Source organism: Chaetodon trifascialis, chromosome 17 (genome assembly GCF_039877785.1).
Source record: "Chaetodon trifascialis isolate fChaTrf1 chromosome 17, fChaTrf1.hap1, whole genome shotgun sequence".
NCBI lineage: Eukaryota > Metazoa > Chordata > Actinopteri > Chaetodontiformes > Chaetodontidae > Chaetodon > Chaetodon trifascialis.
Genome location: NC_092072.1, coordinates 23056431 through 23073789, shown reverse-complemented (window position 1 = coordinate 23073789; position 17359 = coordinate 23056431). Strand labels below are relative to the sequence as shown.

The window sequence follows — 17359 nt, the reverse complement described above, 5'->3', positions numbered from 1 at the left end:
CCACCATCCGCCTGGCAACCGTCTACGTGCTCAGGATTACCAGAGGCCTTTCAACGCCACCATCTCTGCCTTCCTTCAACTAGCTTTCTTTGGGAAATAGGGGGGTCTGAACTGAGAGGGACTGCAGAGGAGAGCTGGGACTTAAACTGCCCACATCCCTGACTCCTTCTCCTCTCTTCTTGCTTGTTGTCTGGGAAGGTTCTTTTAATCTGACAGGCAGGGTAGGGGTTTGGAGGACTCCCTGCACCATGGATCACTCTCTGTTTGGTTGTCTACGTAGCCCGCATGCCCCAGCCCAGGGCCTGCACCCCGCTATCACCCAATCACCGCTGACCCTGCATGGCCGGAGCGACCATGTCTCCTATCTGGATCTACCCAGCTCCTCGCCTCCTTATGGCTATTCTGGAGGAGAAGACAATGGACTGCTTGGCAGTCCAGCCCACCGAGGCCACCTGCCCCAGCTGCAGCACCCCCTTCACCCTCAGCACCCACCTGGTTGGCCTGTTCAGCAGATGCCCTCACCTAACGCCCGGCACAGTGTCTGTCTGCCGCCGCTTGAGGCCACAGCCCCAGAACTGTGCACGGGGAGCCCGAACCTGTGCAGCACCAACCCCAGTCTGGGCAGCAGTGACCCCACAGTGGTGTCATGTGAGTCTGGAGAATATGGCCAGCAGAGTCTGCCTTCAGAGGACGCAGACAGAAGGAGCAGCAAAGGCAAGAATGATAGTCCAGGTAAGATTAGAAAGACCATACTGCATTTACTTTTGAACTGTTTCCCAAGAAAATGGATTTTTTCTCTGCCCTGCGAATATATTCATCTTAGACTGTCGTCTTTTCAGCACATTAGTGATACTGACAGAAGGGCTCATGCAACAGTTATTATATCATATAAAGTCAAGCCAATGTCATTACATATTTGCACAAGTATTTTTCAGATTTGTTGACCTATTAATTGTAATGCTGATGATGTAGACTAAATATTGTTTTGAGTTGAATTTAAAGAAAAGCTTTACAAACAATAAATATTTTGTTTTTTTTTATAATTTTTCAGAACATTTGAAAATATTAGTGAACAGCTTTAACATTGCAATACATTTCATCATGAACATGGGCCAAATTAAATATTATTATTATTATTTTTTTTTTTACAACATTAAAAAACGTAAAGATCCAGTGTTAGTCATGATCATGTGCTTGTGAAATACAACAGTGAGGGAGAATGATAAAAGGTAATGTTGTTATTGTCAGTCCATCTTTAATGACCCTCTTTAGCACAAATAAAGTACAACTTTATCATAAGGATACTGATTTAGTACTACTGTATGTAAAGAAAAAAGGCCAAATACATGTTTGTTGTTAAATCCTTATTTTCTTAGATGGCATTTGGCTATTTGGCCTCTACAGATGAACTACAACCAGCCCCTGTACTTTAGATAAAGTTAGTGATGCAAGGCAGCTCTCAAAACTCGTATGACTGATTAAACTGACGAAAAATGACAGTGAATTGTGAGATATATTTTGCGCCTCCAAACTAGTTTCCAGGATTAATAATGGTCAATTTTTGAAGATGAGGATTTGCAGTTGTGAAATGCTTGTCCAGCTCATTGAGAGCTGTGCTGCTTGTATTGCGGCTTGTCAAGGTAAGAGTTTGCCGGGCTGTGGATCAGGAGCTCATGAGTATTCGTTTCACATGCAGATGGGCTCACAGGAAATGTCTGTCTCAAACTGGTTATATGTGTCTATTTGAAAAACAAAACCAAACAAAAAAACATTTAAGTGATTTATGTTGGTTGAATCATCATTTGTATGGAATCTATTTGGAAATAGATTACAAGAGAATACAAAACAATATGCCCACTGCCATTTCACAACTGAACTTGAACTTTCTAATGGCCAGAGCTTTAGACAGGACCTAAAAAGAAGTTTGTGGGGCAGAAATGATTGAGAAGACCTGATCTTAACAGTTAAATCACTTAAATCCACTGAGGAATCCTATAAAGCTAAATATAAAGTTCATTTCTGAAACTGAATCAACAATTCAGTGCTGTAACTGTAGGAGACCAAAGAGACAAATTTTAATCTAAAAACTGAAACACAAAAAAGCCTCTACAATTTGTGATTTTTTTTTTTATAATTATATTTTCTATAAATCTAATTTCCCAGCATTAATGCAGTTTGTAAGCCTTATCCAGACTGCCAGGAATAAAAAAACTTTGTGGGGAAAAGCAGAATCCTTTATTTATTTATTTATTTATTTATTCTACAGATTGAGACTTACTTATTGTGGATTTTTTATAGCGTATAATATACTGTGTCTTAATATACAGCCTTTAAGCCATAGCAAAGAAAAAGCCCTTAAAGTAATCAGGCAAAATTCTAATTACAATTCCATGACCTGAAATTTCATCTGCTGATTAAAATCACGTGATATGATCAAAAGCTACGAAATGGACCTTGTGGTAAGACTGTTTTCTCCAAATACTGCAATGAATTTGTTAAACATCCACCACCATTCAAGTGTTTTTTAATAGTAAAACCTAAACTCCCTCCAGACTGCTCAAATCCCTACATTTGCAGACAAAACAGAGTCATGACCTCAGTGTGTTCCGTGGTAGCTGCGGCCCTGAACCAATTCATCTGTACTGTTGATGGGACTCACTGGTGAAATAATTAAAGTGATTGTTAAAGTGCAGGCTGCGTATCAGCAGCTTAAATCTTGACTTCCTGGCATATATTTTAAAGTTCTACATCCACACACATACTCAAAAGAGCACATCATCTCCCAGCTATATCCACAAGATTTAAGAGCAGGCACCATATCTGCATCATTCAGCCCTGCTGACGAGCAGTTTGGAGCGTGTGCCAAACTGAGAACTTTCCAATTCTCCAGAGTCAATGTCCCGGCCAGGAGTGCAGGCACTTTGACTGACAGATTGAACACTTCGAAAGGATACAGTATGCTGAAGCTGCCAGCAGCCTAACCCAAATCCAATTTCCTAACTTTAACTTCATTGGCACTCATAGAAGCCGCAGCACTTTTAGTGTTTTTTCTGGACTTGAAGGATCAGTGTTGGGCAAGTTACTTTCAAAATGTAATATATTACCGGTGTATTACGCAGGATCTTGCTTGTTGGTCCAGTCTCCTTTTGGCATTGCTGGGCAGGCTACACCTATTTAAAATGAATGTTCTACCATTCTCATTATATCCATTTCAAATTGACCTTATATTATTGTTTTGTAAATTACTAGCAGAGTTGAAATGCTCTCATAACCTTCCTATAGTGAAACAAAGGTTTGAGACTAAAACTGACCCACCTACAGCTTCCGCTGGAGAGGGGTCACTTAGCTGTTCCTAACATTCAACCACACCAACTGTCATGATACAGTGTATTTGAGAATGGTTTCGAGAAGACCCAGAGTGTACATGGTTTGATATTGAATCATCCCCTAGACCTCTGATAATGTACTGTACACTTCCAGACGGTGGACTAGTTCAGCTGTTAAGGGTAACTTTCCTCTGCAAAGTACTCTTGAAGTTTGGGGGCTAACTAGGAAAATAGTGAGCCTGGACAACACTACATCCCCACCGACGGCCCTATACTCTAACCCAGATTAGAGTAGAACTATTTCTGTCTATAGTCTGGTAAAGGCATTAAGACACTGGGAGACACTGTAGAAAACAGTTAAATCTTCACTTTTGATCAGTTACAAGACAGGCGCAAAATCCCAGCCACCCATTCTATTTAGATTTTCACACTTAAGCAACTGTGGTATAGCCCGTCTATTCTCAATAGATGCTCTTTCAGTGACACAGTTGGTCAAACTGTGAACATCTCTCCACCATGTATTGTTGGTATAGATAATCCACCAACTATTCCCCTAAATCTGATAACACTCCTGAAAATCCTCCTGCTCTGTGCTAGGAGATGCATTTTGTGAAAGTGGGTGTTGTAGGAAACCCCTAACATCAACCAGTGGATAAGATAAGATAGCTCCCAGCTTAAAGCTCCCAGCTTTTATTTAAGAGAAGAACCTTTTTTGTTTTAGTTTGAGTCCATTTACAACTTAGAAGCTCATTGCCTACAAACAATAACAGTAGAGCTCTGTGGTCTGGCATGTTTTATTTTCAGTGCGCTGTGTTTCTACATTTCTGTTGTTCTGTCATTAACTTTTCAATCTCTCAAATCTGTCATGACCTCACAACCTGTTGATAAAGAAAAAAAAAGTGGGCATTCCTTTGCTAATGCTTCACAGATTTTAATAATAAAACTCATTAAAGAATTATATATTACACGTGTAAATGCAAGGTTGGTGCCCTTAACAAGGTAATGAATAAATATATTTATCTACATTTTGCAACCTAGGCAGGATTTGAAATTAAGGGAAATTTTACCCTTAGCACTGTCCACATATCCCTTATATTTAGACAAGGATAGACAGTGAATCCTAAAATCACCACTTAACTGGTTCCTACAAGAGTTAGGTGATCAGACTCAGATACCTGGCTGAAAGTGAAATGCAGTGGACATCCCTGCATTAAATAAATTAAAGGGTATATGCATTCAGCACTTATTTATTTATTTATTTATTTATTTATATGTACACATCACATCATGCTTTAATTATGATTTTGAGAGAGGCTACTGGCAAGAGAGACAATTGGTAGGAGAGTGATTATGAAGATGGAAGGCAGAGACAGTATAATACAGTCATTGGTGGAGCATGTTTCTGTGCCTTTTGGATGCCCTTATATATAGCCATCTCTGATTTGATGACAGTCTTACACAAACTTTTACATTTTCTGTAATGTCCTTCATCCCTCTCACATTTCTTCTTCTTCTTGTTTTGTTGGTGGGTGTCATAAAGGAGTTCTGAGTGTGATTGTGATTCTGATACAATTACAATTAGTCAATTTGGCAGACGCTTTTATCCAAAGCGACACACATAACGTAACCACACACCGATGGCACGGCATCGGGGCAGTTTTGACGTTCAGTATCTTGCCCAAGGACATTTTGGCATGTGGACTGTGGACAGCCAGGGATCGAACCACTGACCTCCTAATTGGTGGACAACCCCCCCCCCCCCAATTAAAAACTGAGGAGATTTGTGGGAAAATATTTAAATGGGAGGGTTGACAGGTCTGATTCAGTGTAGCACCAACATTAGTCTGATTTTAAGAGCTGAGCTAATGTGATATCACTGTTTTATTCGCAGTCCGTTCTCAGAGGAGCTGCCAAGAATTAAAGCAACTGAATTATACTATCTTGCAAAAGTGAGCAGTGAAGTTCTGATCTCACTGCTGGATGAGGGGTTTCACTTGTTTGTATCCAGCTATATCTTCAGTTGAACAATGCTAACTTTGCTGTAACTTCAGCCTCAGCTGGAAATGAAAACTCATGGAGAACTTAGCCGATGAAGAGCAACGAGCAATTAAGCAAAACGCCATAGAGACGACCACACTTCTCATAAACTTGATGGTGCTTTTCTTGTTTTTAGTAGCCAGCCAGGCTAGCTGAGTGTCTTACTAAAGACATGGAAGTGATTAACGCTTACAATCCTAACTGTGAAAAGTAAAGTAACTAACTTAAGGATAAAAAAAACACTGTGATGACTAATGCTGCAGGTGAAGGTAACATTACTGTAGGGTTGACAGAACATACTGTAAACAGAGAAGCAGGTTGTAAAATGGATATGCGTCACACTACATTGTCCAAGAAGAGAATAGCGATGACCCACATTCCCATCATGCTGTGCTTGACTGAGTAGTTTGTTAAAGTTTGCTGTTTTATATTCCAAAATGCAAATGTTACATTGTAACGTTAACGTTTGTACAATGGTGTTTCCAATCTCTCCGTTAAGAACATGGCGGTGTCATTTGGCAATTGTCATTTTTGTGCTGATTTCTAGTTTAAACCATAGTGAGCTGGGTGTTACATTTCTGAACACCAGCTGAATTTAACAGGAGCATGTTTGAGTCCTTTCTTTCTGCAATGAATTTCCTTAAAGGGTTGATTTTACTGATTTTACGCTGCAGAGTGCTTATGACAGGTGGTAAAGAGTTACATGATATAACAATTTAAATAATATTACCAAAAATCTTATATTGCTTTCTTCCACTAAAAGTAATATAGTACTTTTATAATGACACATTATAACACTGAAAAGGATGTAGTGATAATGAGATATACATGATTATTGACCTACAAACCCTCACAGAGCAGTCTGTATGGATGGTGAAGCTGAAAAAAATGAGCTTCCTATTTATTAGCTGAATGTCAGAATGACAGAAAACTCAAATCTTGAAAATCACAAACTTCAAGGCTAAATAAAATCTTTAAATAATTAACGGTAATGAATGAAATAACATGACAAAAGGAAAATATGACACAAAACTACCACTGGCCAGTGTCTGTCTGTAATTCATTGGGTGTCTGTAGTCTCACATTACAGCATAAACAGTGTCTCTTTCCTGGCACACTGTGATTTGTCAGCACATCCCACATTAACACAGCTAATGAAATGTCAGCTAGATTTGTGCAGTGAGGACTGGAGAACAGTGCAGAAATTATTATTCAGTGTTTTCTCACCATGAAAGATTACTTTCAGAAATGCTCCATTCATTTTCACCATTCACTGACCACAAATACATAAAAGGGATGCTTGAAATATGCTGGTACTGACAGACAGTATAAGTGGGGAAAATATGATTTCAGCCTTAAAGCATGAACAATTGAGGAGAAGCTTAGTGTTTATATGCAATAAGTATTGTCAAGTAGGACTGAAAAGTGCCTCTTAAAATTTATATTAACATGTGGCTTTTCCCTTTATTCTGAAACATCCAGGCAACTGCAGTATGAGAATATTTTCTACGAGTCCTATGTACTTATGTGTCACTTAAAAGTTTTACATGATAATTCCACTCGCTCTTCCTTTTGGCTATCATTCCCACCAGTAAAAATAATAGGATTGTACTCATCAAGTTACTAAATTATGTCCAATGCTGGTGCTTTTAAAGTTCTTTCTTTCTTTCTATCTGTACACTCAGACTACAGTAAGGCTGAGGAAAGATTGTGGTTACAGCAAATCAGTGATTATTATGTGATTAAGGTTGCGCAACTAAAATACTTAAGGTTATGGAGCAATGTTTTGAGTAGATTCCTGTTTTGTTTGCATCTTGTGCACAAGGAAACACATGAACATTTCGACCAATGAATTTACTGATCCAATAGGTGGTAGTAATGCATCAAGAAAAGTAGCAATGCACCAACAAAAGGCAGGTGGATGAAGACAGCTAGCTAGAAAACATGGCTAGTCTAAACAATGCACATTTTCCCCCAAAATTTGCTTTGCAGGATGTTTTCTGAGGAAGCAAATGCTTTAACAGCAGGATACACACAATGTTTTTTGGTGATAGGACGTGAACTCTTCGATTCCCATCACAATCCCCTGAATGTGTCCTGCTCATATCTTACCTGCATTTACAGTAAATGTTAGTATTGGATGTAAATCTGTGTTGCAGATTTATCCAGTGAGGATATAATTCTTAGGGATATTTGGCTGGATCTTAGGATGCCGCAACATCACCACAAAGAAGTCACACAGGGCAAGAAACCAGAACAGTCAGATGACAGACTGATGGCAAACTAACTGCCAGGTTAGCAAACTTATTTGGATGCTGTCACATGGATTGACTGACTGACTGTTTGTATTCTCATCCTGCTTGACTTCATTGCAGTGGTTTTACAGTGTTCTGAGATCTCAGCTCTTAGTTTGATGAGTACACTGGTGTCATATTCATTCAAAAATACTGCTTAAAACTATGAAAATTAGACCCTAATTATAATAAACTGGAATTATCCCGTACTGTATATTTCTTTCGAAAAGGCTTTGTATCTCCACAAATTTTTATTTGTACTGCTGAAGTGAGAGCATTTATCCTAACCAATAGTGTGACCAAATAGTTTTAGTTTTCCTTAGACCATAAAAGACATACTGCATGAAGCAATCTGGGTGCAAACTACCTGCTTGGGTTGCAAAATAGAAGGGGGCACTCTTAATCGTCCTGCTTTCATTTTATTTTTGTTTCAGATGGGCCCCTGCACTTTATCAAACCCCTAAAATTTTTTTCAACCCCCCCCCCCCCCCCCCCCCCCCCCCCCCTTTTGGAGACTCAGCTGTGGCCGGAAAATGTTCTGTTTTTCATTTCAGAGTCCCAAGACAGGAGCTATAAGTCAGACATGAACAGCAAGCCCAGGAAGGAGCGCACAGCCTTCACCAAAGAACAGATCCGGGAACTGGAGTCAGAGTTTGCACACCACAACTATTTGACCAGGCTGAGACGCTACGAAATAGCTGTCAACCTCGACCTCACGGAACGACAAGTACGGTACCTGCTGAATGACTGTGAAACATTCTGTGAGGGCAGGGACAGACGATACAGGAGCAGCACAATAAATAGCCATCAAAATCTTACTAGCTAATGTGCTCCAAGTCATGAAATACCATTAACAGGGGAATAAATGGGCCATAACTTGTATTAACATCCTTTGGCATCCAGTAAGCATTGCAACAAAATTGACAGGTCTCACTGATAACCACCTGCGATAGATTGAATGTGGAGAATTATGGATAACTATTTCAGCAGAGATACAAAAGAATTGTTGAATTGAGAATTGAGGAAGTAATACATCATCATTGTAACACTGTAGTTTTTAGTCTTGAAAACAAGGCTTTCACACTTTTAGTCTTCATGGATAAATGTGTTATTATGCTGTTCAGTGGTTGAGAAAGGAGAAGAAGCATTTAAAAAAAATGTTATCAAATGCAGTTGCAGCCTATAGTTTTTGGCTTTAAATCCTTGATCCATTAATCTCTTCAAGGAGCACTCCCACATTTGCAGTTATGGAAAATTGCTGTCTTACCCAAGGTCAGATGAAATGATTAATATCAGTTTCATCTCTGTGTGTTTTGGGTTGTGTTTAGCCTAGTGAAGCAGAGAGAAGCTGCTGCCTGGCTCCATCAAAAGTTACCAACAATTAACCTTGCAAAACTGTTTGACTTTTTAAATGACCTGCACACCCATAGGTGTTTTCAGTTTAGGGGGAGTCAGGCTGCAAATTATTAGAGATCGCCAAAATACACATACTAATAAAAATCATAAAGGTGCAATAAAACTGACAAAAAGGTGATTGGAGATGTCACTAGATGAAATTACATACACCTGTCTTTATGTGCATTTTCAATTTGCATTTGAGAAAACCTGAGTGGAGATGCCAAATGTGCTTGACTGATGTGGAAGAGTTGTTGCATTGATAAAAGCAAAATGCAACAAAGTGCAATGGAAAAATAGTCAGCAAATAAATCGTATGAAGAATGTGACTTAAACATCCACTGGCGCCTTCGCTCCACTGAAGAGGCAAAAAATGCTGGCAGACAAAAGCATCAGATCTCTGTGGAGTGAGGAGACAGTAACCTTTTTCACAATAATACACAAAACAATATGAAAGTCATATTTCTACTATTTGTGGTTTAAGCAGCTCTCTTTTAATGTTATCTGCAATGTCATCTGCATTTCTTTTGCAATGGTGTAATGGCACCTGACTAGAGCATTAACACCATGTACTGTTTGTATTGATGAACTGAATCCATCCTAATATTTGCATAACGGTAGTTGACAGAAACAGGCATAAATTCATATTGTCTTCTGCCAATTTTCTAAAAATGATGTTCAAATTTTCGCTACGTTTAGATGGAGGCCTGGCTAATAAAGCACACATCCACACAGCCCTCAGTCAAGGCGGCTGCCAGTGTTCTCTAGAGGTGCACATTGAAATTGAAATTAACTCATAACACCATTGTCAATGCATGCATTTTATTATTTGAGTTGTCCTGAATAAAAGAGAAATATTGATTAATCCCATTATCAGTTTTTTGTTTGTGCACACAAAAAGTTCAAGCCAGATTGGCTTATGCAGACATTTCCTGATTGGGGTTATTGTGATCCTTTACTGTAATTTGTTATTGAGGGCATGCAGTGTGTAATTGTTAGAGCTAGCGTCTGTCCAAAGTAAAAGAAAAACACAGGAACACCTATGAAGCTCTCTGATTAACATGTTGTGTCTTGTTTATTTAATCCATAGACAAACAGAAATGTAAAAAATACAGTTTATGGTTTCAGGGTGGAGTGATTTTGATGAATAACAGCTGGGCACAGTGACTGAGCATCTCCACAGAGACTTGTCATCACAGTGTGGTGGCTATGTTTAGTACCATCGTGCCTGCATGGACACCTCTAATAATACTGATGCTCATAGACCTTATCTGACAACCTGTGTTTTAGCCTGACACACAAAACCCAAAAAACAGTGGTGGGTGGACAACTGTTATGCATTCAGAAACAGTTCCCATGCATAGTTCCTTGGACAGACCCAGGCTAGATGTTTCCTCCTGCTTCAGGTCTTTATGCTAAGCTAGGCTTGCCATGTACTTGCTTAACACACACAGAGACTGATATCCATCTGAGCATCACTCTCAGAAAGAAAGCGAATAAGCACGTTTCCCACGTTTCCCTTTAAGGCTAGATCATCAGTAGCTGGCTAAATAATCATTCATTGGTGCTGATTACTAACAACAACAACAACAACAACAACAACAACAACAACAACAACAACAACAACAACAACAACAACTTCTCCCTCAGGTCAGCACAACTTTCTTGCTCAATAATGTGACTGCAGTGCTATTGTGGTGCTCAAATGTTTTACCATTTGCCCACAACACTATCCTTGTAGCCATCAGGTCCTGATGCATTTGAAAAAGTAACAAAAAAATGTAAGAATAATTGCTCTAACTATAATCTAAAAGCTGTAAAGGAATCCTCAAACACAATGACATCCATGACTGTGGATGAAGGCAAGTGATATCTGGCTTCCATTAAAAAACTGTACATGATTTCACAGGAGAAAAAACCCTCAGTGTTTTGACATTAGCAAACGGTTGGACATGCCTTACTAATGCTCTGAGACTAATCAATTCCAAACCACTGAGAGTCTTTGAAATGTCAGCGTGCTGCTCTCGGTTTCTGTGATGTGACTTTCTGAGGCTGTGTGTCACAGTGCAGATGGTTTTCTTAATGCTCTCAAAGGAACATTTGTATGTTGTATGTTATGTGCTGTAGATGTGGGTATCAGCACAGCCTGCTGCTGTTCATTTTTGGGGTTAAACATGCTTGGAAACAAATGTGTGTGAACAGTCATCATGAAAAGAATCAGATGACTGCTTCAAGGTGTTTCTGGAAAGTAGACGGAATAGTGTGTCAACTGCATGTCATTTTACTTGTTAGCATAGTGAGGTAATATTACATAGGTGAGATAGTATGTAGGGAAATGATGATCAGCTGTTTGTGGTCATTAGCTGAATTGTAAGGACTTGAATTAGATTCATAAGGTGAACCCAGAGCAGGTTGTCAGGAAACAAGAAGAAACAAGAAACAAAAGTTATGAACTGAAAAGCAAGAAAGGATGAACTGTATTTGTACAACAGAATGGAAATGGCCATATGAGTGTTTCTGCAAATTTGCACACAGTGTAATTCTGACCATTTTGTAGAAACACTAATTTCGATTTTTTAATATCTTCTTCCCCATCTTCCAGGCAATCATTGGTTTATATTAACTTCTATACAGTATGAAAATCAGTGTGTAGTGGTGGTTAGACACTATTATCTGTCTCTGTGTCTGTATTCAGACAGAAAACCAGAGGTGGACGTGGTTTACATGGGAAGTCAAGCTAAATTGGACAAATGTTTTTTCTAACGTAATACTCATTGGCAATGCAATGCAATTGCTGTGCCCTCAAAGCATCAAATTGATTTAATATGAATTCTAAAAGATGTTACCACATCCTCATACTGTACTTTTTATACTGTATTTCAACCAAGCTACTTTTATGAACTGCCTGAACCCCCACTGAACACACTCAACAATCCCCCAAAAAAGAAAGTTAAATAAATCAAAAGATTCTGTTTTGCATTGGAAACAAAAACTATTTACAGTAACAAAAGAAAAAATATCTTTCAGTTCAAGGGAAAAATCTTAAATTCCAATGATGCATTTTTTAATGTGTTTACATCACTGCAGTCCACAAGAGAAACATGCAGAGATGGAAAGAGTGCTAGATTATTATACTAAAGTGATAATGGCAGGATAGTCCGAGATACAAGTCAGATGGAGCCTGAGGCATATAAAATGATATCATCAGCAAAAAATGTACAGTGAAGTATTGATAAGGAAGATTCTGTCATTTATGTTAAATGTAAATATAATGGACCAAGGAAAAACACTTTTGGCAACCCATTTCTGAGTTATGACTACCATCAGCAAGGGCAGTCTGTGTTCTCTCTGTAAGGTAAGAGTGGAACAAGTTAAGTTTGGATTCATTTATACCAATAGCCTGAAGACTTTATGATCAACAGTATCAAATGCTTTTGAGAGATCAATTAAGAAAGCAGCACAAAGGTGGTGCTGGAGGAGAAAAATGTTATCAGTGCCGGAAGCTGCAGCTGTTATTGTATAGTGACCCAGCAAAAATCAGACTGCTGTGGCTGTATTAATAAAGACACGAGGATATAAATTGACCAATGACTGTAGGATTTATTCTGAGAGAGGATGTTTCCATATAGGATGGCAGTTGTTGAGATCGTCACGGCTTCTGTGTAAGGGTAAAACTAAGGTGTTTTTCACAAAGGCAAGGCAAGGCAAGGCAAATTTATTTGTATAGCACAATTCATACACTCGGCAATTCAAAGTGCTTTACAGAAACATAAAAATCATACATTTTGATTAGAAGAGAACAAAAAAATAAAAATAAAATACAATTAAAGGACAATAATTTAGCAAAGCTGGAATCATTTTCATTGTGCTTTATTGTGGCACACAACCACCACTACAGCATATATGGGTTTTGTCATCAAGTCCACAGAGAGTAATGGGAGGTGAAATGGGACAGAGTCCCAGAAAGAGTCAGGAGAGGACTTGGGGACTTGGATGTCCCCATTTTAGGCAGCAGCTTATTAATCACGATGAGAGACACAAATACTAAATAAGTTGTCGAGTCAGGGAAAAGAGGTAGATGGTCAGCAGTGACACTAAGCGCAACAACGCACCACTACTCATTGCCTCACACCATTAAACTTACAACTAGAAGACAATGAAAATTTGCCACAAATTTAGCCAAATACTCTCTCTCGTCCATGGCTATATGTTGTACACTTAAGAGGACACAATTATTTCTGCACAGAAATATGTACTGCATTTTGGATTGGTTTGCATATTCAAAAGAACATCTTAGTTGCTAGTTTGTCAGAAATATTCCTTCAAAGAGATTAGAGGTAAAAAAAAAAAAAGAACTCTGGGAGGAAAAGGACACTATTTTTGGGTTGTGGACAGAATTTTACCTGCTTTTCTCTGCGTCTTTCTCTTAATATTTCTCCGTCTTGTGTGCATGGATAATGAACTGGACAGTGTGAGTCAAGGTTTATATTTCTGTGCGTTTCTCCTCATTGATTAACTTTCTATGTGACAGTTAAAGTTAAACATAAATAGGCTTGGTGTATTTCCTGAAAATCTGCCAGTAGGTTTTGATATACAGTATCTAGTAAGGCATTCAAGACTGCTGCATTTTAGTAGTCAGCTACTCCCAAAAAGTATCACACGAAATGTATCATATTTTTTTTCACCCAATAGCAATGATCACTTCTCGTCAAAAAGGCCTCAAATTAATTATGTAAAAGGTTAAGTAATGTAGGCGGGACCAACCTGTGGGTAAGTCAAATAGCACAGTCTTTGATTACTCTGAGAGGCATTCTGGCCGAAACTCCCAGCAAGCTGTAGAAACTGTTTGACTACAGGAACAGTCACTACGTTTACATGAAGTCAGTATTCGGGTTATGGTCAATATTCCGGTTTCTGAAACATTCGGAATAACCTGTTTACATGCGTGAGCAAACGGGGTAATCAACTGGGATATCCCGATCAAAACAGCGACGCACTGACGTGTCGACGCATGGACAACGTGTCGACGCACGGACAATGTCATGACACAATGCATGTCACTTCAATTCAATTCAATTTATTTATTTGTATAGCGCCAAATCACAACAGAAGTTGTCTCAGGACACTTTCCATATAGAGCTGGTACAGACCAAGCTCTTTTAAGCTCTTTTTAAACGTCAAAAACAACAACAACAACAACAACAACAACAACAACAACAGCAGCAGCAGCACAGTGGATAATGAACAGCCCGGGGCCATCACTGTCACCTTCATTTGTGCTTTGGTGCTGGTACTGACCCACCACCAGTATTTGACACTATTCTGTCTCACTTTCTTCATTCATGGAGGGCGAGAATGTGAAGAAATAGGAAATGGAGCCGGAGCTGAGCCATCCATATCCATGCTACCTGCACTCAAAAGACCAAGATTCCTTGTGAATAGAACATGCGCAGAACACAAATTAATGTTCCGTTCGATGGGGATAATTCGATAGGCGTATACATGACCAAATATTCGGGTTAGAAAAGGAGTAACCAAGGGTCATATTCGGGGTTTTTCAAAAAGGTTATTGGTGTTTACATGGCTGTGCGCAATCGGGTTATTGCTGATATTCCGGTTATGAAAGGGTTACTTGACTGCATGTAAACGTAGCGAATGTGATTGCATTCTTGCAGACACAGAGGGAGTCTTTCCTCCTCTAAATACCTTTCTATTATTTTAACATGGCATATCATAGAAAGTGATTGTTCAAACAAATCTTTGTCTCAACTACTGACAGCGCCCCCAGTTGCATGTTTGTTATACATGCATTACCACCTCTTTACAAATGCACCATGCCAAAACCACAGATGAATGATTAGTCTACAGTGATGCAAAGCATCAGCTAGTGGTTTTGATAGTTGACTAGTTGATAATTCTGTGAAGCCCCAAGTATCTACAAGGGCAGTTTTGACTGATGATGGTGCCAGGGTCAGGAAGTCACAAGACTCATTATGTATCCTCAGAGGAGACTATGAGTAGCCATACCAAATTTCACAAAAGAATTGTCCAATAGTTGTTCAGATATCTTGTTCTGATCAGTCACTAACTTTATACTAGTTTTATTTATAATCAAGGGAAATTTTGTCTTTCCTGTTGGTGGCTCTTGAGGAAAGACAAGGGTGTCTTCAAAGTTATTAGGATTCATCTTCTCATCACCATGAAAATTTCAGTTTTCATTTTCAAGACTATACTGTTGAGCTAGGTTGTCACAATTCTACCATCAACAACTTGATGAAACCTTTATTAGACTACTTAAAGAGGCACTTCACAAATTTTAAATATAAAGGTCTGTTTAAGAGTCACATAGGGTAGTATGCAACATGTGAAAACAAGGGATAATATAATATCTTCTATGGCTCTGGAGGAGCTTTGTCAAGTCTGAGAAAATAACCCTTGATAATGTCACCATGGTTGTCTTGGCTAGGACAGCTGACTTACCAAGTGGAGGACAGCATTTTGAAAGCCATATGTGCTTAATGGAGAGGGAAGCTCTTCTGAAAGACCCTATCCAGTTACTCCCCCAACCCTAATCCTTCTGAGAGTCTTAGCTATCTCAAATCTAGACACAGACATTAGATGTTTGTCCATGACAGAGAGACATCGATAAATTTATTTAGAAATCATTTTTCATCATTGTCTTTGTCTCATAATCATGAGATAAAAATAAGATAATAGTAGGATAAAAACACTTAGTAGTTTGTACTTATGAGTATTTCCTTAGTAAGTTCAATATTTAGTCATTCAGCAATGCTCATCCTGAATAACTTTTGAGTTTTCACGCAGTGATGTTAGACGGACGACTGCAGCATCTGTGAAACATTCCAACGGATTGCTGTCATAGTGGAAATCAAATATCACTAAACAACATATAAGTCTTAGAACAACTACTCCTATAATTATCTGCTTTTATTTATGTATCGAGGGGTACAGCAAACCAGTCGTTCTCCTGCAGTAGACACTTGGGCTACAATGTCCGGTCGTGTTTAGATAGAATGTCGCAAATGCAAAAAACTTTTTTTTTTATTCTTGAGCACGTTGCAGTTCTCCAACTGTCACTGCTGAAAGCTATTGCCTCTTTTTCTGATACTGTATCCTGGCACTGCTTGCATAAGCAGACATGTTCACATGTGCAGTCTGTGCATACAGGTCCCTGTGGTCATAAAATGTGGGTTGCATGTGGACTGTTCACATGAATCTATGTGAACATAAGCAGATGACAGAACTATGTAATCCAGGTGATTGTGACTATGCAGATGCAAATAGAACAATTCGCAGTTTAGAGAGTTACTGGTCAGTGTTACGATCCCTCTCCATGCTATACCTTCATTTAGCACATACAACAGAAGAGATAGGGGATGAAATCCACAGTCCTGGCTTTGTGTAAAAATTAGAAGAAATATGAGGGTTTAGTAGTCTGATCAAGAGGGGTATTTTCAAAAATTTTTTTTTTTTAATATAAATCTTGCTCTGGAGAATGCCTTTGCCAAGTGGTAGGGCAATATGTCATGGTGATCACATGTAGGATTGTTGCTGTGGCACAGCACCAGCAAAAGCCAGGATAAAGGTAATCACTCAGTTCAGCTTAGTCAGACTATGGCTTATAATTGCTGTAGTTGCTTAATTGAAATTTAGATGAGAGTTATGGATTTTGTCCTCCACCTGTTACAGTGAAATCTCACACACAAAACACTTTCCTAATGCACATATAGTATAAGAGTATTGTATTACAATCCTGTAAGTGTGTGCAGTTAAGTATATAGCCTACAAAGAAGATCTTCTGTGCTGCTAGCATTGAGTTGAGGATGTACGTTGTCCTGTTCGTACTGGTTTCTTAGAGCTTTGTGTTTCCTCTCAGGTGAAGGTGTGGTTTCAGAACAGGAGAATGAAGTGGAAGCGTGTGAAGGGAGGCCAGCAGGGAGCGGCAGCCCGGGAGAAAGAACTGGTGAATGTGAAAAAAGGGATGATACTGCCGTCTGAGTTTTCAGGAATAGTAGGACTGCAGCGTTCATCGAGGCCAGCGGCCGAGGAGGACAGTCACGACAGTGACCAGAGCTCAGAGCATCCTCACCTATGACCTTCCATGGTGCTATTGGACATGACAGAAATGAAGGAAATATTAGCGAGATGGAAAAAACAAACAAAAATCTAAAAAACACATGTACACAGCTTGCTGTAAGCTAAGCCTCCCAACAGTCAGAGAACATTCCAGAGATGCTTTGCGTTGATGAAACTGCTTGGATTTTGCACTGTCAAGGATTTGTTTCT

At 39.1% G+C, this 17359-nt stretch overlaps 2 protein-coding genes across 2 annotated transcripts in view; both read left to right on the top strand.

Annotated features, from left to right (window-relative positions):
• chtopa (chromatin target of PRMT1a) overlaps positions 1-17359 on the top strand; it is a 214866-nt gene that overhangs the window by 181115 nt on the left and 16392 nt on the right. The gene's annotated exons all lie outside the window — the stretch shown is intronic.
• meox2b (mesenchyme homeobox 2b) lies at positions 249-17168 on the top strand. The gene is made up of 3 exons (XM_070985384.1): positions 249-732; positions 8212-8384; positions 16950-17168. Exons 1-3 carry the CDS (start codon positions 249-251, stop codon positions 17166-17168), a joined length of 876 nt encoding a protein of 291 aa, XP_070841485.1.

What these genes read in the sequence shown, in the direction of transcription:
- meox2b (XM_070985384.1), top strand. Translation starts at nt 249, where the DNA reads ATGGATCACTCTCTGTTTGGTTGTCTACGTAGCCCGCATGCCCCAGCC. An exon ending in AGGCAAGAATGATAGTCCAG is followed by an intron (nt 733 to 8,211) that starts GTAAGATTAGAA and finishes TTTTCATTTCAG; the next exon opens with AGTCCCAAGACAGGAGCTAT. An exon ending in TCGACCTCACGGAACGACAA is followed by an intron (nt 8,385 to 16,949) that starts GTACGGTACCTG and finishes GTTTCCTCTCAG; the next exon opens with GTGAAGGTGTGGTTTCAGAA.